Raw genomic sequence first — 25483 nt, 5'->3', positions numbered from 1 at the left:
TTCATTGCATTATAAAATAAAGCCAGATTTTGATTTTGGAATAATTTAGTCTAAATATTTAAAGCTCAAGTATTTAATAAAATTAAGCATTTTATTTATTTCTGTGCATACAGTTCTAATAATATGGTGTTAGGTTGTTAATAAATAAAGAATCACCGAGTCTAATAAAATAATTCAAGTTAAGTTTAGGTTTTTGAATTAACCTCGCTTTTGGTAGTAGAATTATTTTATGACATTTGAATGAACAATCTCTTCTCACAAAAAATAAAGTGTATGTTTAAATATACAAATAGCTAACTTAAATCTTTTGATAATTCGTTTTTATTCCCATAAAAAACTTATCCATAGACCAACTGACTTTTATAGTCAGTTGGTCTATGGATAATTTCTTTAAGTAGTAAACTATCTTAGTACACCCAGTTGATACTAGATTCATACTTCATTCTAAACCAGAAAAACAATTGCTCGACTCAAAATTGTGACAGTAATGTTTACAAATTCTTAATTTATTAAACAAAATTATTAATTTATTGAACAAAGGTATTGCATAGGTATAATTAACTTCTGAAGATAGGAATAGAATGGGCACCTACCTAATATATAAAATCAGTATAATAAAAAATAATAAGTATTTTAAACAAACATTACACAGACATATTAGGACAGAATAAAGTTCTCCTATTCATAAATTAAGGATCTTTTATTATTTATCTTAGATGTAAAAAGTTTTTTTTTCTTTTTTAATTTTTTAAATATTTAAACTAAATTTGATGACCACAAACAAGGCAAAGACCTTGTTTATAAAATGAATTAGAAAAAATGGATATTTTTCTAGGTCTTCATACTCTATTTGAAATTGAATATAGTAAACGTCTAAAACTTCGCGTTGTGTGTGTATAAAAGAAATTTTTTCAGTAATATAAAAGTCAAGACATTCTATATCTTCACCCTTACATGCTAAACACTTGTACTTCTGTCACACAATACACTCTTTTCAGAATCACCAATAATTTCACAAAATTGATGAAACCATTTTGGCACGTACCACACTGCACCCAATCAATGTTACAATCATAATTTGTAATTAAACGCCTGATACTAGCACACATTTCTTACTGTTTACAGATTTTTTTATCGGAGGAGTTTAGGGAATGCATTCTAATTCAGAAATATTTTTATTAAAGCTAACCAATCCGCCTGTAGATTTGCATTGCCAACAAGTTGATTTCCTAATAAATGCATAGCTTCTGCTGTTTTAGAACATTCAACGCTTTTAGTAGCCCACAATTCATTCGTTCTCATTATGCAACAAAGCTTGACAATCTAAAGTCTTACACTCCTTCAACAATAACTTATACAGTTTTAACACAACTCTTAAAATAATATACAAAACAGGTGGCACTACATTATCTGAAGTTATTAGGGGGAATATCACAGAAGCAATAACTGAATTATGAAACTTACCTAGAGCTCTTAAGTTTCCACCTTGTTTGTAATCACACAAGTTCTCATTGTAGGCACTTTCCAGAGATTGTGTTGTCCTCCTTAATGTTACAGTTAGCAGGTGTGTGAGGCATAGAAGCATGGTTTCTTAGAGAACTCTATTCAACTAAGTCTGTAGAACTAGGAAAGCTAGCAGCTGAACCCTGGTGTACCAGAACATCATCAATGAAATGCAAAACTCCACCTAAGTATAACATGACTATTTTATAGCTTAAGATCAAAACAAAATTTTTTTATATTTCTTTTTTTGGCGAGTTAACTTTAGGCACATTTTCTCAAACTCGCCATTACTAGACATATCAAAAACAATTGGGAAAAGAAAGCTCATAACTAAATAAATTGCCTCTTATTTTAAAGACTGTCATTAAAATGGAAATAACACTGTTAGTGACCTTATCTGTCTTAATTAATCTCTTAACAAAAGGAAAGTTACACCTATCTTTTAAACCATTTTTCCATCTAATGTGTTTTAAAATTTTCGTCTCAGTTGAATACATAGTTATTAAAATAAAATTGACTTGGTCATAAATATAATACAAACAAATAAAATAATATTAATAAACAAATAAATGCACCAGATAAAAGTGGATTTAACAACTTATCTGAGAAAAACTCTGTGTAACTTTTACTCGCCAAAACAGTTGTTTGGACAAAATTTGTTTATAAATAGTTTGTAAAACGCATAAAGGTAACATCATCGCAGTAAAACGTCAAAACAATTATACGCCTAAAACTAACGAGATTTGTTGTGAAACATGACATTTTTGAAAACATATTTGATAACATAGCTGAAGGTACATAAATTAATTTTTTTATTTTCATTTGCATAAAAGGTTGAAATTTCTATAACTTACATCCATCGAAAAAGTTATGTTTTGCATATAAAAGCAATAAATTAAAAAGTATAAATGCTTTAAAAACAGTCTTTTTGTAAGAAAATCACCAGGATGATGTAGGAATCTGATAGAATGGACATTCATGGCTAGGTGTTCCAACTTTCAACTATCAAACACAGAGTTATATTATCAAAACATGCCAAAACCAGAAAAGCAATTCTAAATCATTAAAAATATTTTAACAATATTTATTTTTATTCCACTTAATGTAAATATTTATTTAACAAGGAAAGATGGATCTTTTATATTTTTTTAATTTGAAGATGCAAGCATTTATAGAAAAAGTTACTTTTATTTTAAAGTTTGTGAATTTTTATACTTTTTATGTGGAAACACCTTATTCTAATTTTTTACCAGTTTTTTTTTTAGATTGAAATAAAAGCTTTTATGGGGTGAAAAAAATCCCTGACACCCATTCAGAGTTGCCAAATTGTAGCCTTATGCAGTCAAAAGTTAACTGTGTTGCGAAGAAACAGAGAGTCAGCAAGTTAGTTGTGCTTTCCCATTGAAACATCGTCATTGGATGGCCACACAGTGGGCAGGGTATTATTCTCAAACAAGTCTATGGAAAAACTTTGTATTGAAGTTCATAACAGAAATGCCTTGTTCAAAAGTTGCAACTAAGTTTCTGGCTCAGGACAAAGTTAAAATGCTTGAATGACCAGTATATAGCCCTGATTTTAACTTAATTGAAAATCTATAGACATATTTGAAAGATTAGGTGTCAGATCAACACCTGCCAAATTAACTAGAGTGATAAAAAAAAGTCTGGGTTAGGGAAATCTTGAAGGATTATTGACAGTAAAATAGAAAGTATCCCTAGAAACAAAGGATGATTAACTGATCATTGGTTGTCAAACTTCATGGCAGTGATATATTTTTCATGTTATCATTATGTTTCCATGCAATGATATCTGTCTTTATGTGAAATTTTGAGCTTAGTCTTAAACTTTTGTTCATGATTGTAATGATCAATAAATGGTCAATAACTAGCTAATGATGGATGGATTATGACCATTGGTTTGTATTCTTCTTGGCATACTATGCATTAATGTTTTAAAAAATTCTAGTGTGATTTCAATAGTCCGCACTTCTTTTAGAACTTTTTGGAGATAATATTTCAGCAGTTCTTTATAACATTAAGGTTGGATGAAATTGAAGGTTAATAGGAAAATAATTCAGTATTACTATCAGTAAACCACTTCTTAATTATTTTAGCTGTGTAACATGATGCTAAATCTTGTTGAATAATGCTGGTTTTGGTAATTTCCAAATGTAGTTTTACTATATTTTTCAACACACATAGATACTTTTCTGCATTGAATTTTTTGCCTTTTTTAAAGATGTGGAAGCCACATTGACCTTATGCTGCAATTGCTCCCTATACCATAACTGACGGAGGATGTTTGATTGTTTATATGGTATGCTTCAGATTTAGGCATTGTCCCACAGGTCTTCCAACATATTTATAGCCTATGTCTTTAATATGTTAAAGCATACTTTCATCTTTAAACATTACTTGTTCCCACCATCCTGGTGTCTTGTCTTTTAAACTCTTACAAAATTAAAAAATATATATCTATGTATATATATATATATATATATATATATATATATATATATATATATATATATATATATATATATATATATATATATATATATATATATATATATATATATATATATATATATATAGACACACACACACATATATAACATAAAAAAAAGCTCTCTACTGATTCTCATTATATGAGACCCAAATGAGCCTTAAAAAAATTTTTTTAGGGTTCTATTTTGACTTGATGTGCTAGATATAAAATTTGAATTATATGGTTTTGATGTTAAGCTGGCAAAGTTAAGCTTATGTAGAAGACCAGCATGCCAAACTTTGTTGAACGCTTTAGATATGTCATGAGCAATTGCCCTAGCTTCTCCGCCTCCATCTAATGCACAATAGAATCTTTCAGTCACAGCAGTTAGCAAGTCAGCCATAGAGCAGGAGGATCAAAAACCGAATTGATTGTCTGAGAGTAAGTTATTTGACTCAAGATGGAATGTGAGAAATTTGTTGACTCAAGACTCAAAGACCTTGCTAATAACAGAAAGAAGACTGATCAGACAATTGAATGTCTAAAAGTTTATATTTACATTGTAGAAAAAAAAAATTAATTTATACCTACATTAAGAAAAAACAAACTATAGCCGATGGCTGAATTTGCTGAATGTTCTTCAGTTTTTAAAAACAAAAAAAATAATGTTGAATCTTCTAAATATATTAAATATCACAAATTTAAATCTAGAAAGTCCACTGCATCCTGTATGAGAAAACTAGCAAAGTCTAATCTTCTGCAAAGTTAAGAAGAATTAAAGCTAGTTTTTTTTTTTTATATATAAATTAGTTTTTAATTGTTGGAAGTAGTTAACTTTTGCAAATTTTCTAAATGTTCACAAATTATTTCAATAAGTTTATCTAAAAAAAAGTTGATGGGGCTAAAGTATAATGAAAATTTGATTTTTGCCATTGATAAAAATTAACTTCACTAATTTCATTTTTATCAAAGAATTACCAATGTAATTAGACAAAAGCACTTTTCCGGGACATTTGTCACAGCTAGGCTGCATACAATCACTATTTTCAATGCTACAAATCATTATGGATGTTCATTCTTGTACTTAACTAAGTAAACTTTCTCGTGGTAAATACAAATAACTTCTATGGGACTTATTATGTTTTTTAAAGAAAGGTGCTCTTTGTTTAGTTTAGAAAGTTCTTTAAAATATTTACTTTTTTTAAACTTGTTAAATTCAATAAGATAGCACTGTTTATTTAATGCTTTACCAATATGAGGAGAGAGCTCAGGTATTAATTATAAATCACACATTATTAATTAGTTCTGAAAAGAAATAACAACTTATTTGGTTCTATAAGCACTTTTTAGATTGACATATCAGTATTTGGAAATTCAAAAACAAAAAAAAAATTTTTGAAGAAAAAAAAAAGTTATTATGGGCCTGACGTTTAGAGACTACTTTTTGGGATTATAAATAAGTGCCCTTTATTTTTTTGATTTTTATTAATAAATAATTTTCTATTGATGCATAGGAGAAATCTTAAGGAAAAAAGTTCCATTTTAAGTAACAGATACTTTGTATCGGGAATCAATTTTAAAAAATCTTGATCCAACTCTCATTGATAACTTATAACTTTCGAATCTAGCTCTCTCATCAATTGGATTTTTTAAAATATTTATCCATCACATGTAATTCAACAGACAGTTTGATTTGTGTTAATTTTTAATCTAGTTTTTAAGATTAAGCTCTTTAAAATCACAAAAAAAATTAAAATTCTAAAACAAAAAAATTAACTTAAACCTGCTATTATGGAAAAAATTAAAATGCCAGATTTTAAATTTTTTGTTTTTTTAAAATTATCGTAAAATATTTAAGTATAAAAACAACTTGTCCAAAAGTTATTAGCTGTTAATGATTAAAAGAAACCTTTTTACTTGAGAGAAAATTTTATACAAATTAGACCATAACTTAAATAGTGTTTTCTCAAGAATCGTATTCGATATTGATCTAAAATTTTTAAAACATGCATTTATCATATATGTACTATATCGAAAAGTTTCAACAAAATCTAAATTAGTCCATTGCATACCTTTACTTCACTTAGCATCAAATAACCAATATATTCTTATTTGCATATAATCACTAAATTTTTGATTAATAATTTAATAATTATATTTGTATATAATTAATAACTTTCTGGTTATTAATTATAAACATTTATGATTATTAATTTTTTGTTAGAGAATAGGTCAAGGAGTATTATTCTACAATTATGGTGGGTTTTATAGAGGACAATGGCAAAATGATCTAATGCATGGCACTGGAGTTATTGAGTATAAAGATGGTTCTACCTATGATGGTGAATGGGATAATAATAAGGTTGTTTTTTTTTGTTGCTTTTATTATGTATTGTTATAAATGTAGGCAATATTATTTTCAAAACTCCATTATGCTTGATCAAATGTATGTGCACAGCAACCATAAAAAATTCTGCAACAGTTATATTTTATTAAAATTTCTTGTGGAATCTAGTTAATTATTTTTATTTATTTAAAGATGTGTGGCCATGGCAAAGTAAAGTATCCTGGGGGGACTTGTTACACAGGTATTTTATAACTTTAATATTAAACTGTATTAAAATAAAATTATGCTGTGTAACATGCTTTTTTAAATCTTTTCAATTTATGTTCAAAACTCTTTTTTATATGGTTAGGAGCATGGAAAGACAATTTTCCTAATGGCAAAGGAATTTTAACTAAGGCCAGTGGTTGGTCATGCGATGGGAACTGGGTGCAGGGCAAGGTTTGTATCTTTATATATATATATATATATATATATATATATATATATATATATATATATATATATATATATATATATATATATATATATATATATATATATATATATATATATATATATATATATATATATATATATAAATTAGTAAAAACACTTATCTAATTTTTAGTTTTCTTCAACATTATGTTTCTCCATCAGTAGGTTCATCAGAAAGAATGTCTAAACATAAAAAATTTCAAATTATAGAAAAATTATTTCACAGTTGTTATAATTAATTATGTAACAACTGTTGTATTTTGCAACCAAGAAGTTGCATAGACTACATTAGATAATTAAAAAATCATGAAAAGAATTCTTTAGAATTAGGATAAATTTAGACTGGTCATTTGTTTTTATAATTTTTAAAAAGGAACTTATTTTCATGTCTGCATTTAGAAATTAATTCAGGTTTTTTATTCAGTAAATTTTCTTGATCTAAATGAGTAACAATTTCAAACATTTTTTGTAAACATAGTATACATTTTTTGGAAATGTTGTTATAAGCAGGCGCAGTTTTTAGGATAGACCAGCTTAATTTAAAATTAATATTTTTTTTCTTTTAGTTGCCAAATATATTTAGACAGCATAGTCTCTTTTGAGCATTTTTTATGTTTAAAAGATTGTTTGTGGTTGGCATAATGTTTTTTCCATTTGCCCTTGGTTAAGCCAATATATTGTTTATCAGGGTAGTTTTGCAAGGAAACAATGCATTTGTAAATAATAATTTTTGATAAGCATTTGCCATTCATAGGGCAGTCAATTTTTTGCTTGCAGTTACAATTTTCAGTATTTTTTTCTTTTAGAAATTCGTTTTTATTAATCAATGCAAAATTATGGCCTTTTATAATTTTTTCAATATTTTTTGTATAGCTTGTACAAAAAATATTGTAAAAAAAATCAGGTAATATATTTAATTTAAATTTATTATTTCTTAATTAAATTATTAAAGTATTATAATAATTAAAGGGAGCACGATAAAGAGATGCAACCTTAGCAGATTAGCAATTCCTTAGCAGATGCTAATTTTGCAATCAATTTGTATATGGTTTCCAAGAAAGATTGGAAATAAGACTTAATCCAAGAAGATGATGGGTAGATGACTCATCGAGTACATTACCGTTCATAAATAAAGAAAAACCTAGATTATTGCAATAACGATTAGCTGAAAAAAATTGAGTTTTATCTGAGTTCACCAGCCACTGAGAGCCCCAGAAGTAGTAGCAGAAGTGAGATCCTTTTCAAGCTCAAATGCCCCTCCAAGCAATCAGAGAGTGTTAGCTTCTCATCAAGACAAGAATAAATGGTAGTATCATCAGTGAACAATGCCACCTTAGATGTGAAAATTTCTGGGAGATTGTTAATGTAAATTAAAAAGAGTTTAGGGCCAGAAATAGAACCTTGAGGAATCCCTGAAGTTACAGGTTATAAAGAAAAGTGCTGTCCGTCGAGGAGAACTTTTATACTACAATTGGTAAGGAAGGATTCAATAATCTTTAAGATGTTACCTGATACACCATAAGAAGAGAGCTTATGAAGAAGACCAGCATGCCAAACTTTATCAAAAGCTTTAGAAACGTTGAGAGCGATAGCCTTTGTCTCTCCACATCTATCTAAGCACAATAAAACCTATCAGAAATTACTGTTAAAAAAAGTAGAACAAAAAGATCGAAAACCATATTGATGATCAGAAAGTAAGTTATTAGATTCAAGATGAGAGATTAAGTTTTTGTTAAAAATTCAAAAACCTTGCTTATGATAGGAAGAAGACTAATGGGATAGTAGTTAGATAAGTCAGATCACTCTCTAGAATTTTTGAAAAACGGGATAACAGATAATGCTTTTCAGCAGGCTGGAAAACAAGCCTCTGAAAAGCACTTGTTAAATAGTTTTGAAAATATAGATGACAGCTTAGGAGAACACTTCTGCAAGACTATAACAGATATGTTATTCAGACCACAAGCTGTAGAAGTCTAAGCAAGAACTCACTTTAGATATGAAGCCGGAGTGATACGAAGGTCAGGCAATGGACTGACCTGTTTGTTGGCTATATCAGGTAGAACGTGACTAGTGGAGTCAAGAGATGATATTGATGAGAAGTTCTTAACAAACAATTCAGCTTTGTCTTTAGGTGAGGTGACAAAATCTGAACCATACAAGAGAGGTGGAGTAGCAGATTTGCCCTTATTATAGATGTTAAAGATTTCCAAAAGTTATGAGAGCCTAATTTTTGAGATGAAATAGGAGACTTCATGATCTGAGAATAGTGGGTCTTGGCCTAAAACAAAACCTTTTTACAATGGTTCTTGCAGTAGTAAACAGACGTCTGTTTTCTGGAAAATTGTTTTTCTGATAGATATGAAAGTAATGGTTATGATTGGAAATTGCAGCCACACAATGTTTCTTGTTTTGTCTCAATTAAAAAATAATTGTTTTGATCTTCTTGTTTCATATAAACATTAAATAAAACATATGAGGTATGGACTGGTGGAGGAGCCAGTTTAACAAAAGCTGCCTTATGTGATTTAAATAATATCCTGAAATTGTCCTTGAATTCAAAAAAATTATTGTGCTGAATTTCAAAAATACTATATGATGGGCCTGCAGTGATGTAGTAAAAAAAATTTTTTTTTTGGACATCTTTTTCTCTAACAAGGCTGCAAGCAACCACTATTCTAGTTGGAAGTTACTGGAAGAAAAAAGATGAAGTTTATAGAGCAAGATAAGGATTAACAGACAACTTAAAAGATTGCAAATTATATTAATCAGGAAAAAAAGATGAAGGGAGCAAGTTCCAAAGAACTGAAGTTCGAGAAAAAACTAGGCATAAGAATTTTTGGAGCACTTAGGAATAGTCACAGTAAAAGGATTAGATTCAATTGAATCATAAGTAACATGAGAATGAACATTAATAGATGACACAAGAGGCGCTAGCTCTTTAGAGCAGTGCCCATTATAGTATTTATAAAAAAAGTGGCTAGCATGATAAAGAGATGCAACCTTAGCAGAAGCTAATTTTGCAATCAATTTGATATATGGTTTCCAAGAAAGATCGGAAGTATAAGTTAATTCAAGAAGACGAAGGGTTGATGACTCATCGAGTACATTACCGTTTATAAGTATAGGAAGATCTAGATTATTACGATAACAATTAGCTGAAAAAAATTGAGTTTTATCTGAATATTAAACTTTACTATCTTAAACTAAATTTGAATTTATCGGCAGGTTTTAAATTCAAAAATATTGAAAATTGCAAAAGTTATGATTATGCAAAACTTACAACCCCTTCATTTTGGAGGGGGGGGGGGGGCAGAAATTTTGAAGTTTACAATATTTTTAAATGAATTTTTATACCTGCCTATTTAAATTTAGTTTAAGATAGGAAAGTTAAAAATTTTACTACATGACTGCCCTCACATTTAGGTAGGGGTTCAAACATTTAAGGGTTTTGTTGTTTCCAGGCCTCTACCATCATCATTTTTTGCATAGCCTATAGGCGTAAACTTACTTAAGTTTGGAGTTTGCACAGTGCATGAAAGTGTCATATCTGAAACATCAAAAAACCTTGCGGGCATCCGTTAGATTTTTTTATTTTAATTTATATGTGTATATATATATACATATATATATATATATATATATATATATATATATATATATATATATATATATATATACACATATACATATGCATACAACCCTCGGAATTAGGAAAAATGAGGTCGGCAATCTTGCTCTGAGGTTCTTTGCTCTGAAAAATGCTCTGAGGACCTCAATCTTTTAGAGGTCGGCAAAAATTATTTGATACTAAGGTCTTACCATAAAACAATAAATACTTAACAATGTCTTGAAATAATACTTAACAATGTCTGGTGTCAATTTTTGATCATTTGAATAGCATGTATTATTACCAGCCAGTGTGCTATTCGACAAAGTAAAGTATGACTTATCGTCAATTATAAATTCATGGTTGCGATATTTTGAATAAAGTCAACCACATATTTGGCGACCCCAAAGCCTCTGTTCAGGAGATCTGCTTGGTCTTTTTTTTCTTTTATAACAAAGAATAGGCTTTTTAAGGCATTTTAAGATTTGTCTGATGGTGCTTTTGTTACAACCAAGTCTTCTAGAAGCCTTTGAAAGTGACACACCACTTCGATTGTTAAACATTTTCCTTAATTCGATGCAGTTGTTTTGTGTATTAAGAGTAGGCCTTCTTCCACTTCCGCCTTTGCGACCCAATGGTTTATTTTGATCGTAGCTGTTCATATATCTATAAATTGAAGCTTTTGAGTAGCCCTCCATCTTGAAATGGTTTCAAACAATGTGTTTTCCATCTTCATGTTTTTTTTTATAAAAATTATACACACCACTTTTTAGGGCTTGTTGATTTGGCATTTTAAATTGTTATCTAAGCAAAAAATAATCAGAGAATTTATATGCTAATTAAAAGAGAAAAGATAGAGCTTTCATTTGATACCAAATACTAATTATTTTATCAAGCTTACTAATTAAATATCGCTAATTCAAGTTAGTCTCAAATTTTATGGAACAGGTGTTTTTTTATATATATATATATATATATATATATATATATATATATATATATATATATATATATATATATATATATATATATATATAAATATATATATATATATATATATATATATATATATATATATATATATATATATACGTGTATATATATATGCATATATAAATATATATATATATATATATATATATATATATATAATATATATATATATATATATATATATATATATGTATATATTTATCTCTTCCTGATGATCCAGCAATGGTGAAACTTCAAGTAGAAGAAAAAAGTTAGAGAAGTGTTTTTTACTAATTTATATATATATATATATATATATATATATATATATATATATGTATATGTATATATATATATATATATATATATATATATATATATATATATATATATATATATATATATATATATATATGTATGTATGTATGTATATATGTATGTATATATATGTATGTATATATATATATATGTATATATATATATATATATATATATATATATATATATATATATATATATATATATATATATATATATATACACTTTTGAATGGTTGTTTTTAATTTAACGATTGTCAAGTCAGTTTTAGGTTGTTTTTTTTTTATTATTTTAAACACCGAAAAATATTTTTTTTTTTTTAAATTTTTATTATTATTTGATAGACTGCCTGCCCCAACCAAACCCTCAGTCGATGTAGCGGCACTTCCTTGTAGCAGCAGGCTATAAGATTGTCGATTTAGCAGCACTCCCTTGTAGCAGCAGTCTGTAAGATAGTTGATGTAGCAACACGCTCATGTTATACAGTAAAAAAACTAACATTCAGAATTTTAATTCTTTTTTAAAAAGTAAAATAAAAACATTCAGAATGTTTTTAAAAAATTCTAGTCTTTTAATTTGTGTTTTTGTGCTTTTTTAAAAGCACTAAAGCATGTTTTATACTATTTTTATATGTTCATGTGTGTTATTTTTTGAATTAAAGTGTTTTCTAGTAATAAATCCGCACATGCAGTGTGAAAACTGTTTTTAGTTATAAATATTGGGTGGTCAAATCTTTTTGGCCATAAATGCATTTATACATATGCATATATATATATATATATATACATATATATATATATATATATATATATATATATATATATATATATATATATATATATATATATATATATATATGTATATATATATATATATATGTATATATATATATATATATATATATATTATATATATATATATATATATATATATATATATATATATATATATATATATATATATATATATATATATATGTATATATATATATATATATGTATATATATATCCCAAACCTCTGAGACATGTTGTGTTGATATTAAAGAGAATGTTAAATATTTGGGTTAAATTTTTTTGATTAAAACAAAAGAATATATGCATATTAAGAAAAACTAACTTTTTTATTTTAGTTGATGCTCACCTTCTCCATTTTGTTATAGGATAAAAAGTCAGCATATTATACGCTGCAACCTACAGACTTGATAATTTATTCAAGCACATTTTATTCTTAAGAGTTTTAGTACATGACATCATTGACTTTTTTGTTTGTTTACATAATCGATCTTTTATACAAACAAAAAAATCAATGAAGTCATGTAACTCTTAGAAATTTGACATGACAACAAAATTTGACTAATTGGCAACATTGACAAATTGACAATAATGACAACAAAATTTTGGCCTACAACAAAAAAGAAAAGGCAAGCTTTGACTAAAATGAAAAAGTTGGTTTTTCTTGGTATGCATTTATTCTTTTGTTTTAATCAAAAGAATTTAGCTTAAACGTTTTTTTTTTATCATTGTCTTTAATAAAAAAAAAAAACATCTTGTTGGTTTTTAATCCCTTTAACAAATCGTTTTCTTGCCCCAATACTGAGGCAGGTTAACTGTGGCTTTGGGGCAAGATGAAAACACTGAAAGTAGTTTAACATATTTTATCTTTTGAAAGGTTTTTAGTGTTCACTTCAGATAAAATTGGAGGGGGAGAGATATTAACATTTGACCAGTCAATCATCTCTAAATATGAGGAAGCATGGAAATTGAGAGAAATCTTTTGTGGCAAGAAAACACCTACCCCATCAGTATTCTCTTTTTTTCTACATGCAATAATTTTTTTTGCTGCATCAACCACTTTTTTCTTGTCTTCATCTTTGAAGGCTGATAACAAAATACTTTCAGGATGAGCAAAATAACATTTTTTGCAATACTTTTTGGGGGATTGTTATTGTATCAGGAAGATTAAGACTACAAATACATTTTATAATCATGAAAAAATTCCATGCTGCTTTAACGCGTTTCCAATTTTTCTTGATTAAAAACCAACTGAAACTGTAAACTTTGATGATGTAATCAACAATTTTTATCAGATTTGTCGTGGGTTTTACAGTCAACATTTATAACCGAAGCAGGCGATTGGCAAATGTGAGCCATCTGACATGATTGAGATTTCCCAAGGAGTATTTGTGAAATACTTCTTTGTTTCTACATCCAAGTTTTGGAATCCCAGATAACAGCATTTCATCCTTTGAGTAAGTATTTCTGATCTTTACTGAAATCATGAATGATGTCATCAGACATTTCAATGAGTACTCCATTTACACTGGCTAAGTCAACTATCGGTAGAAAATGAACATGATATTTGAAACTATCAGTAGAAAATGAACAATGATATTTTTTGATGGAAGTGGCCCTGCTAACATTACCATCGTCTTATTCTACGGTTATTTTGTCGCCACAGGTTTCTTTGTCTTCTTAACTTTGCTGAATCTAATATGTATTGTGGTGAATTGAATGATATATCTTTCAAGCAAGCGTGAACAGTTTTGCATACATCTTAGTTGCTAACTTCTGTTCGTTTCATTATTTGACAGAGTTATTTGCACTGAAATACATTGCAATATTTGGGATCATGTCCACTATGTGAGCTGTCTTCTGAATTGGTAGCTTTGTCATACTCCTCATCATATTCACAACAACTGCTTTCTTTATCGCTCTCGCAGGAAAGAGTTACTGTCTATGAAGAAGCTTGGCATGTTTCTGCATTCTTTTTTCCAAACTGAATTTCCCATTCTTTGCAAGTTTTCTTCTTGGTCAATCTGGCCAATGTACATTTTACGATTGCTGTTTTGATCGAACCAAAACTCCTATTCCTTAAAAGGAACTTTGACAGAACAATGGCAGTTTGACTGTCCCTGATACCACAATTAACATATTTACAAGGACAAATGTCAAGTATTTTATGGAAGAACCAAGTAGGCCCTGAAATGTAGATGAATTTCTCATTTCATAAACATATTTCCTCAATCATTTTGTTTCAGTAACCAATTTATCCAAGCTTTTCAGAATGCTGTTATATAAAATCGTTGGCAACCCTGCCCTCGACCGTATGTTTACCAAATCATCAGCTATTATCTTATACAAGGATTGTGAGAAAGTCTTTGCGTGTCTGATGTTTAGATAATGCTTAAAGACTTCTGCTTTTGTCGGCAATTGACTTTCTGGAAGTTTACAAGTGTCACTTCTGCTTTTGATAAACTTTTTCTTCAAGTTCATTATGCAATCTAAAAAGAATAAAAATAAAAAATCAACCAAAATCCACATTTACAAAAATAAGTTTAAAAAAGTCATGTTCTCTTGTGATAGAAAATATCAGGTGCCAACAAATCAATGCACAAACATTCAAACAATTCTACAATTTGTTAAACTTTAACATTAACAGTCAAAACATATTTCAATATTAATTTTGCAATTCATTCAAAGCACTCTATAATGCAACACTCGCAATATTGTGAGTGTTGCATTATCGCGATTATATATTAAAAAAACAACTACCTGATACTTATTGATTCTATCATATTCATTACATAAAATATTCCATTTGAATTATTGGTGAATTTGAAATATGTAGAAAAGTGTTATTTAAAAAGTTTAAACTAAAGTTACCCCCTAAGATGTTGAAGGAAGCTCAAATTTTCATCGTTTTCTTATTATTTTCATATTATAGCAGCTTTTTGTAATAGTGACAATAAATTAAAAAAATATGACCCACCCTAATTTGCACCCTTTTTAGCTTCACCAGCTTCTTTTCTTTTTCCTTTTTTTAAACTTTCTTGCTCTTGTTTCTTTATTTTAACAGTTCTCTGAAGGGTGTACTTGTAAGAATGCTTGAGCTCATTTGTTTGCTTTTTCGTTTTTTCTAACGTTCTTTTGCTTTAGGCAAAGTTTTCAAAATTGACTTCTTTGGTGCATTGGAATTAGCATTTGCTATATGTTCCTCTGGAAGATTTGTATAATGGTTTTTTACTACTTGGGTCTAAGGATTAGCATTAATGTTCTCAATTTCATCACCAACAACATCATTGTCAGTAGTTTTTGCAGCAGCAAAGTCATTTTTGCTAAACACAAGTAGATTTTAAGACTCGATCCCCCATTCTTTAAACCCATTAACAGCATTTCCAACTGTAGCTGCTTTAAAGTAAGCAGTGTTTAAAAGATCATCAATATTTTTGTCTGCGATAGGTTGTCCTGGATGAGTGACCATAAACTTGTCACATGCTTGGCTATAGTAGGTCTTTAATGGGCCAAAAAATGACACATCAAGGGACTAGAGATGAAGTGATGTAAGGGGCAGCAACCCAACCATGATGGTATTTTTCTCTCTGCAGTATAATAGGATATAACAGAGATTCTTTCCTTGGTTTCACGTCTAGATAAAAGTGCTTCAAAAATAATTAAATAGTTCTATTGATGCTCCAGCTGTTAGTCCTAGAGTGGCCTACAGTTCCTGGTGGGGCTTTTTCTACAAGTTCATGAAACATTCATTTTCTGGCAAAAGTTAGAAAGGTAAAAGCCAGTAGCACCAATGCAACCAATGATAGCTACATTTCTTCCTCTTTCTGCTGAAAGAGTTTTAGAAACTCTTCTAGATTCTGCAGGACTGAGAACTATGGGTAGCTTATTAGGCCCAGCGGACAGACCTGACTTATCTGTAGATTGAAGAAGCAGGGAATTTATATTTTTCCTGTTGCACCCTTAAAATGTTGAAAGACTTGTCTACACTTGGTTTATTGAAACCCAATGCTCTTGCAATTGACGTTGCTTCTGTTTTGCATACACTAAATTTCTTTGTAAATTTAGCCAACCAATCTTCTCCTGCCATCTTTGTATCCTTGTTGAATGGATATGAAATACCATATTCCTCAGCAAAGTCAAACATTAGTCTTCTACACTGTTTTTTTATTAAATCCAAAAAACATTTTGTCCATTGCTGTTATGCAGGATTTTAAATCTTCCTGTTGTGCAGCATTAAAGACTTTTCTGAATCATCCTTTATGAACTGGCATCTCCTAAAATAAAAATTATTAGTGAAAAAAATTTCAAAACTTAGATTTTACATATTTGAATACAGATTTAATAACAGAATTTAAATAAGAGGTTAGGTCAATTAATTACAAGGTTCAAATTAATATTTTTCTTAAAATATGTTTAAAATTTATTTTTAAATTAAATTTAACTGTTAAATTTAATTTATTTTTTTTAATTTAACCTCTGGATCATAATCATAGTTAGTTTAAAAAATTCCAAAACACGGGGCAAGATGACGAGCTCACTATCTTGCCCCTATCATCTCGCCCCGGACTGCCTTTTAAAAAATATTTGTTTTCCTTGCCATGAAGGAAAGAGATTAACCTTTGACCTTTTTTTGGTAATAGGTAGTACTTAAACTAAGTTACTTATAAATGTTAAAGAGAAACGAAATAGCTTACCTATATCTACAGCAGACCTTATTTACACTTGCATATAAGTTATAATGTGGCAGCGGTAAACAATAAAAGCTTCATAACTAATAAAAAAATGGCAATTTTAGCATCTCTATACAATATTTTAATAAACAGCCTATAAGAGCCAGTATTATCCAATGTGTGTATGTATGTATGTATATGTATGGCCAAAAAATATAAAATGTATATATTTTATATTTTTTTATGGCTTTTTTTTTAGCAAGAAGGGCAATGTAAATTATGTGATCCCTCCAATAACTATGAGTATGATGGTATGTATTTTTTAACATTTTTTGAAATATTTTTAGTAAGACACTTATATAAACTAATTTTTTTTAAATGAAGGTCAATGGTTAAATGGTTTGAAGGAAGGGAAAGGTGTTGAAGTAACGAAATATTCAACTTATGTTGGCGAATTTATTGAAGATCTAGTATGGATTCTTGTTCTTTAACTTTTTTATTTTTTTATAATTGAAAGTGATTTGGAAACATACAGTATATATTAACGCGTTTGTCTGCAATTCTTAAAGTTTTCTCATTAAATGTTGCTTTAAACTGAATACTAATTAAAATTAATTCCTGAATAAAACTTGAGGTTAGAGTGGATTCTTAACCTTTTTTTTAAATACTTTTAAATTTCTTTTTTTTTTAGCTACTTTTAAGTTTCATTTAATTTAGCTACTTTTAAATTTCGTTTTTTTTAGCTACTTTTAAGTTTCATACTAAATGCAATCATCAAAAAAATTTCATTTTTTCTTGTGGAAAAAAAATTATGTACAAGAGGAAAATGTGTTAGAAATCTTTTGGTTTGTGGTTATCAAGCAAAAATTTGTTCTCATGGTTACACCTGGATATTAATAATAATAATAAAAGTAATTTATAACAAATGTTTAAGCATTTGCACGCAGGGCAACTAATGAAGCTCTGCTATAATAAATGTCAGTTCTTAAAAATATGTATCTAGTTGTTTTTTAAAGTTGTTCATTGATGCGGCAGATATGACGGAATTTGGAAGTAAATTCCAGTTAGGTACGACGCGATTGGTGAAGAAAAATTCTCGCTGTGCACAGTCAGCTACTGCTTGATGTTGAACTTGATGACACTGCCCTTGGACAATATTTGCAGGTTCATGTACACTTAATGCTGCAGCTAACTGGTTTGGTCTCTGGTGCTCTACATTGTTGAAGCCATGGTACATCTTGAAGTATTGGGTGAGGTCACCTCTACGCAGTCTATCCTCCAGAGATTAAATATTTTATTTATATTAGTTTGCTTTTTTTTGTTTAATAATTCTTTGGGATTTATATTCAATAAAATTATTAGTTTTGGTTTTGTTTTTTAAGTTTTTTGTTTTTGAAGGATTGCTTGTGGTTTGTCCATCTAATTTTTGAACCTATATATGTTTTGTCAAGTGTGTTTGGGAATGATACAATGCACTTATAAATTACTTTGTTTATCTGCAATCTCTGTTCATCGGGCAGGTTTCATTTAGTTTACAATTGCCAGCTAAAATGGCAGTTGGGTTCATCGAAATAATTTTATTGTTGTGATTCTTTATAATTTTTGCTATGTTGCTTATGCAGCTGTAGCTGACTTTTATTGTATTGCCATTAAACAGTATATGAAGTAGATTTGGTTTTTGAAAGTTTTTGTCCATTAGTTGTAAGTAAATTTTGCCTATATTTGTCAAAACGCTTTTATTATATGGTGGGTTAAACAAGATTATATTTCTTGTTCTTTTATGTTTGGGGGCTACTATTGTTTTTAGGGTTGTATTTAAAGTTAAATCTTTGAAACCATTTCTTTTTTTAGAGCTTCGTTGTATTCTGCCGTTAGCGAGTTAAATATTTTTTCATCAGAAGAATTTTGAGATAACCTATTGTTGGTAGCGATTGGAATTTGTAACATGTGGGGGGTGGTTAGACTCAGTATGAATGTAAAGTAGGTTGCTATTTAGTTTTTTAAAATAATGATATGAGTCTTTTTCTAAATTAAAAGTTACGTCTAGGAAATTGGTAATTGATAGGTTTGTCCTAATTTCTATTTGGAAGCCGATTTTTTTTTAAATTTCTGTTATATTTTTTCAGATTCTATCTATCTGTGTTGCAAATTTTTTACGCATCACTATCAGTCCGTTGTCTTGGTAAAAGACATATCGCTGTTGGTAAAAGTTTCTGATAATGAATTTAATATATACAGACCTACCAGCTCGCAAACCTCGGCTCCATCAAAGCAACCCATTGTGATGTCGAAACTGTTGTTAGTTGACTTTTTTTTCCAAATTTCATTGTTGAAAAATAACAAGGACTTTCTGCAATGGTTGGTTGTTCTGAATTCTTCTTTGCTAATTATTATATATTGTTTTGCGAACGTTAAAGAATTTTTCAGAATAGTGCGGATATATAGGTGTGGTGGAGGGGTAGAATTTGGTGATGTTAAGTTGAATAAAAATGCAGTATTTCTTTTCTTTTATATTTTCGAATCATTTGATAACTTCAGCAGGATTTTAAGATTAATACTCAACTAAATCGACTTTTAGTCGATTAGTAGGAAATCCATAGTCGATTTAAATCGACTGTTTAATTAATTAAGTTGACTAATTTCGACTTTCGATTAGTCAACTTTTAGTCGATTTAATGACAGTCAACAACAACTCAATTTTGTATAAATAAAACATTTTTCTCTTGTACAAAATTTTTTTTCCACAAAAAAATTTTTTTACCTGATGGTTGCATTTAGCATGAAACTTATAGTTGTAAAAAATATGTAGTTTTATTTTATATATATATATATATATATATATATATATATATATATATATATATATATATATATATATATATACATGTTTGTTTATACTTACAACTTTTGCAAGTAAATTTTTTAAATAAAAAAACAGTCACTAATACGCAATATTTAAGTTTATAAATAAATTTTTTTTCTAGCGAAATGGACAAGGATTAGAAAAATATTTAAACGGTACAACGTATGAGGGCACTTGGTCTCACGGACAAAAACACGGGAAAGGTATAAAGAAGCTAGTTAACGGCCTTTCCGAAACACAACGTTGGTCTTACGGTGTTTTAGAAAGCTCCTGTGTACTATTATCACCAAGAGAACTGCCGTCTTTGCAACGCTTTTAAATGATAAGTGTTTGTTTTTGTTTTTTTGTTTGTTTGTTTTTTTATAGAGTTTTTTTACTTTCGGCTAACGTACTTTTTTATATAAAATTTATTAAAAAAAAGTCGACGTCATAAATTTATTTTCTACTGTTCATTCTTATATTTATTGTTTCTGCTAGATTTTTTATTTTATTTATTAAATTTTCTAGTATTTTTTTAGTTTAAATTTTTTCAGTTTAAATTTGTGTAAAATACTTATTTGTTTGTATAAATTCATGCATTTATTTGTGTTAACTATTTATTTATTAAATTCGATAATTCTTTTTTTTTTTAAATTACTTATTAGGTGTAAACTTACGAATTCATTTATTTGTTAACTTACCTACATTTAAAAAAACTATGCAAAGAAATTCCAATATTTCTTAATAAATCGAATCTTTTTTTCTTTTTTCTTCAAATTCTTTTTTGTTTCAGTGTGAATTGATCAAGAAATTGCAAACAAGATTCAATTTTTGTTTGTTTCTTTCAGTGTAAATTAATTTCAAGCAAGTTTGCTTCATTTTTTATTGTTTCCGTTGATTTTTTTGTTTTTTAACTTTTTAAAAAAAATTCTTATTATACTATAAAAACGACCATTTTTAGAACAAAGTTTTGTTAAATTTTCAAAAATATTTGTTAATTTGATTTTAGTTAGCTTACGATAATCTCGCAGAATTCTTTGTAGCTTTTTACCTAAATGAATTTAAATTACTACGGTACGATTTTCCAATGTCATTTATGACTACATTTAAAACTTTGTATGTTAAAGCGTTTCTTGAAATAATATAGACCTTTATTAAATTCATAGATTATTAGTCGTAAAAATTGAAGTTTTTGTTTTTATGGAATGAACCAAACTATAATGCAATTTAATTGAACCGTATTATTTGATCACTTTTTACTACTGCCTCGTTCGACTACCGCCTAATTTAAGCAATGATATATTATATAACTCGATGTCTAACTTCGGTCCGAATAGCGAAGCCGCTTTTTGCCCTTTTTGCAATTAGCGGATTAAATTTGAAAATAAATATTTTAAACTTTTCTTTTCTTAAATGAAATAAATATATTTTAAATTTAAATACTATTTATGTAAAAGTGTTAAGAGGAATCTAGAATACTTGTAAAATAATAATTTATGATTCCTTAATTTATTTTCGATTAAAAAAGGATTAAAGTTTTGAATAGAAAAGTAAAACGACAGACGCTTTTGAAGCTTTTTATGAATTAAAAAACTTCTTAATAAACATAGGCTCATAAAAGATACTTTTATAAGTATTTTATAATTATTAAAATTTGTTTTTGAATTATCTCTAATTTATTAGGAACTTTTAAACTTTGGCATTTTTAACTTTTACTCCACACTTAGGCTTCAGCTTTTGTTACAAATGACGGACTATTGTTATAAACAAAAAAAGCGGCTTCATTTTTTGTCCAATATCCTGCAAGTTAGACATCTAGTTTATATAATATATCATTAAATTTAAGTAATAATTTAAATAGTAATTTTTGTTGGGGAAAAAAAAATGAATTAAATTCATCAAAAATTTTCAAATTTCATTAAAAAAAAATGAAACGTAAATAGTAAATTACAATTAAACGTAATAGTGGTCATAGCTTTTACATATAAATATAATATTATAAAGAATTACTATAAAAATATAGTTTACTCTATTTTAGATGATTTTTTTATTTTATTTAACCAAGCAATTTTATTTTCTGCTGACATTTTATTAAACTGGCTGTTTTCTTCCATTATTTCGTCGACCAAATGTAACTTCATTTCAGTTTCGCTTTCTAAGCGCTTTTTTAAATTGGCATTACTCAAAATTGTTGACTCTATTTTTCTTTTAAGCTTCTCGATTTCATTGGAAACCTTGTTTAGTTCTAATTGTAGTTTTTCTCGTTTCATTGACTCTTTTTGATACCTCTAATATTAAAGAATTTGATATAAATAGGTTTTCATAACATGCTCTTGTTTTAGTAGAAACAATTACAAAAATTTTTAAAGAAATGTGCAACAAAGAAAAAAAGAAGTAGCAAAAGAAAATTGGAAATATAAATAAAAATAGACCCAAACACTCCTATATAATCATTTTCAAAAATAAAAATTCTCAACCCTTAATTAAATATTTTATTTAAGTTCAGCGCCAGTGTTTATAAAGCGTAAATAATAAATAATTTAAACAAAAATATAACAAAAGACTATAAATGTGTAAATATGTATATGTGTTGGGGCACTAAAGTATACATATATATACATATATATATATATATATATATATATATATATATATATATATATATATATATATATATATATATATATATATATATATATTATGTGTCCCAAAGAACAATATTTCTGAAAAAGATTCGCTTTCACTCTCTTAATGTGTTCTATATAACGAAATAACACTGGATTAAAACAATTTTTAAATAAAAATATTTTAGGGGTCCCCTAAGACCCTTGAACATTAAACAAGTTTATTATCAAAAAAAAAAATATATATATATATATATATATATATATATATATATATATATATATAGATATATATATATAGATAGATAGATAGATAGATAAATATATATATATATATATATATATATATATATATATATATATATATATATATATATATATAAATGTATTAACATAGATGAACTTTTCGTATTTACATCTTTCCAATAATGTATTTCATCTGTTTTTCCAGAGTGTTCTTTTATTTTAAAGTTTTCACTTGCATCTGCTTTCAAATTTTGAACGGTGGACTGTATCTCTTTCCATTTAATGTTTGCCTCACTTACTTTGGAATCAAATTCTTGTCTAATTGCAGATTCAAACATATAAAATAACTTCGAAGCTTTAGAATCACTCATAAGGAATCAATAAATGTAGTTGTTACAATAATTCATCAAGATTCACTTTTTTTTATATTTCTCAAAAAACGTATTCTTTTGCTAACAAGACTTTTTTTTCATTGAAAATCTGTTATTATCAATAATTCAATTAATGCTTCAATGATTTTTTATAATTGATCTCTTTCACAAATAACTCGCTTTTTCTTTTTTTTTAAGTTTAATTTTATACTGTATTTTTTTAAATAAAGAACTGTTTTAAAAGTTTTATCATATAATATACTGATATTCATAGATTTAAATGTACATAGGTTAATATGTGCATAAATTAAATAGATAAATAAAAGATAAACAAACTTTATTTTCCTTTATTTTGCAAAGCTGTTTGAATGCCCTCCCAGCACTCCTTCCTCCTTTTACCTAATTTTATGTTTGTTTGTCTCTATATATTATAATTTAATTGTGTCTTTTTACATTTATGTTTAACTTTTAATTTTTTTTTTTTTTTTTTTTTTTGTGTCCTCCGCACTATTTTACTCACAGTAATGTTCCCCGCCACATTTTACTCACAGTAAACTTTGAAAGCAATAACTCTTGAAGTTTATTATAATAATAGTCTTTAAAAAAAGATAGTGGGGGGGGGGGGGGGAGAGAAGAGAAGATTATTATTGTGTTACAACCTATTGTACTATGGCCAGTTTTGCCCACGGACTTATTGCTTGTTATTGTTATTGTCTTTTATTTATAAATAAAATAGTTATTATTGTTTAAATAATTATTTGTAATATTTATTAATTTAAAAAGTAATACTAATTATAGCATTGTCTCACTTTTAAATGCTGTTAGAGAAAATTTACGAACTAAAATGACGAAAAAAATCTTTAAAAATAAAACGTTTCATCATAATATGAAAGACATTTTGGTATTTTTGAAACCATATTGCACACCATACTATTATAAAGTCAAACTTTGAGTTTATAATATACCACCATGTTTGATGAGCAGCAAATCTTTCTGTAACGACTGTTATAACCAGTGTAGTTGGTTTAAGACGAAACGCAAATGGAGTGTAACATTGTACACGCCGATACTTCTTGATGCAAAACAAAGTATACATATACTACCATGCAATAAATGAAATGATTTGATGCGTTCAACTTCTTTAATATAAGAGATTGAAGTAAACTTTTTGAAAGTTTACCACATGAAACAGCAAGCAGCATTCAAAAAAAGGTGATCATGCAAGTGAATCAAACAAACTACGACGAGTTTACAAAGAAAAGGAATTTAACCAATACTTGCTAGAAAAAAAGAAAAAAGAAAAGGAATTAGGAAAGAAAAAAAAGCGAAGTTAAAAAAGATGCTGAAATCTTAATGCTTTCAAAATCTTTTACTGTCAAAATGAATGACATTAATTTGACATTTTTATATTTATCTTAGATTAAAAAAAAAAAAAATGATTATGGACGATTGAAACTTTTTGAATTCTAATTTTTTTATAACGAAATATTGGTAACATATGAAAAAACACAAGTACATTATTTAGGTTCTAAAAGGTAAAAAGAGAAAACGACCGTTGTTAAACTAGATAAAAATAATGATAATAATAATAATATATTCAATCTTTGAGACCATCAATTTGTATATGCAAACAAAGAAAATAAGCTAGTAGGCTATTATAAAAGGTCTTCTTAGATGCAAGTTTAAATTAGTTTTTAAAATAAGTTTTTAGTTTACTTTTCCATTCTTTCATTTTTATTTAACAATATTTGTAGTATATTTTTTTTTCTTTGTTTTGTATCTTTTTCTCATTATATCATTTTTTCATTATACCTTTTTTTAATGAGTTTTTATTGTATCCAATAAAATAACATAACGTCTGTTCACAAAAAATCCGGACTGATTTCAAATGTACACAAATTGTTCTAAATTTCGAATTTTCGATTCGAAATTTTTAATTTTAATTGGTCAACAACAACAGTTTCATTTTGTGGCAAAATTGAGTTTAAATAATTAATTCAAATAAACATGGAGCATCTAAAAGAGAACGATGTTAGAAATGTGATTGGAAATTTTTTTAAACAAAACATAAACAGTGGAAAGAAATTTACAGTGGATCATTTTAAGAAAATGGGAATCGCTAAATCTACAATTTATGACATAATTAAAAGGTCTGAAAATAATTTGCCAATGAATAGAAAAATCGGTTGCGGCAGAAAACCTTTTAAAATTACACCAGAAAAGAGAGAG

The 25483-nt window shown here is 27.5% G+C and overlaps 2 protein-coding genes across 2 annotated transcripts in view; one reads left to right on the top strand and one right to left on the bottom strand.

Annotated features, from left to right (window-relative positions):
- LOC100200535 (rhoGEF domain-containing protein gxcJ) overlaps nucleotides 1–21196 on the top strand; it is a 64850-nt gene extending 43654 nt beyond the window's left edge. Inside the window, exons 19-24 of the mRNA XM_065812845.1 lie at nucleotides 6216–6353; nucleotides 6531–6579; nucleotides 6688–6776; nucleotides 17431–17482; nucleotides 17556–17641; nucleotides 20156–21196. Of these exons, the coding sequence (XP_065668917.1) occupies nucleotides 6216–6353; nucleotides 6531–6579; nucleotides 6688–6776; nucleotides 17431–17482; nucleotides 17556–17641; nucleotides 20156–20353 (612 nt within the window). The 3' untranslated portion in view covers nucleotides 20354–21196. The remainder of the gene's footprint in view (nucleotides 1–6215; nucleotides 6354–6530; nucleotides 6580–6687; nucleotides 6777–17430; nucleotides 17483–17555; nucleotides 17642–20155) is intronic.
- Nucleotides 21197–21941: 745 nt separating this feature from the next.
- On the bottom strand, nucleotides 21942–23434 carry LOC136087713 (uncharacterized). The gene is made up of 2 exons (XM_065811141.1): nucleotides 23054–23434; nucleotides 21942–22301 (listed from the first exon to the last, which is right to left on the bottom strand). The coding sequence occupies exons 1-2, from the start codon at nucleotides 23252–23254 to the stop codon at nucleotides 22038–22040; spliced, it is 465 nt and encodes a 154-aa protein (XP_065667213.1). The 5' UTR covers nucleotides 23255–23434; the 3' UTR covers nucleotides 21942–22037.
- Nucleotides 23435–25483: the final 2049 nt, after the last annotated feature.

This window comes from Hydra vulgaris, chromosome 12, assembly GCF_038396675.1.
Source record: "Hydra vulgaris chromosome 12, alternate assembly HydraT2T_AEP".
NCBI classification, from domain to species: Eukaryota; Metazoa; Cnidaria; class Hydrozoa; order Anthoathecata; family Hydridae; genus Hydra; species Hydra vulgaris.
This window is presented reverse-complemented; position numbering and strand designations above follow the sequence as displayed.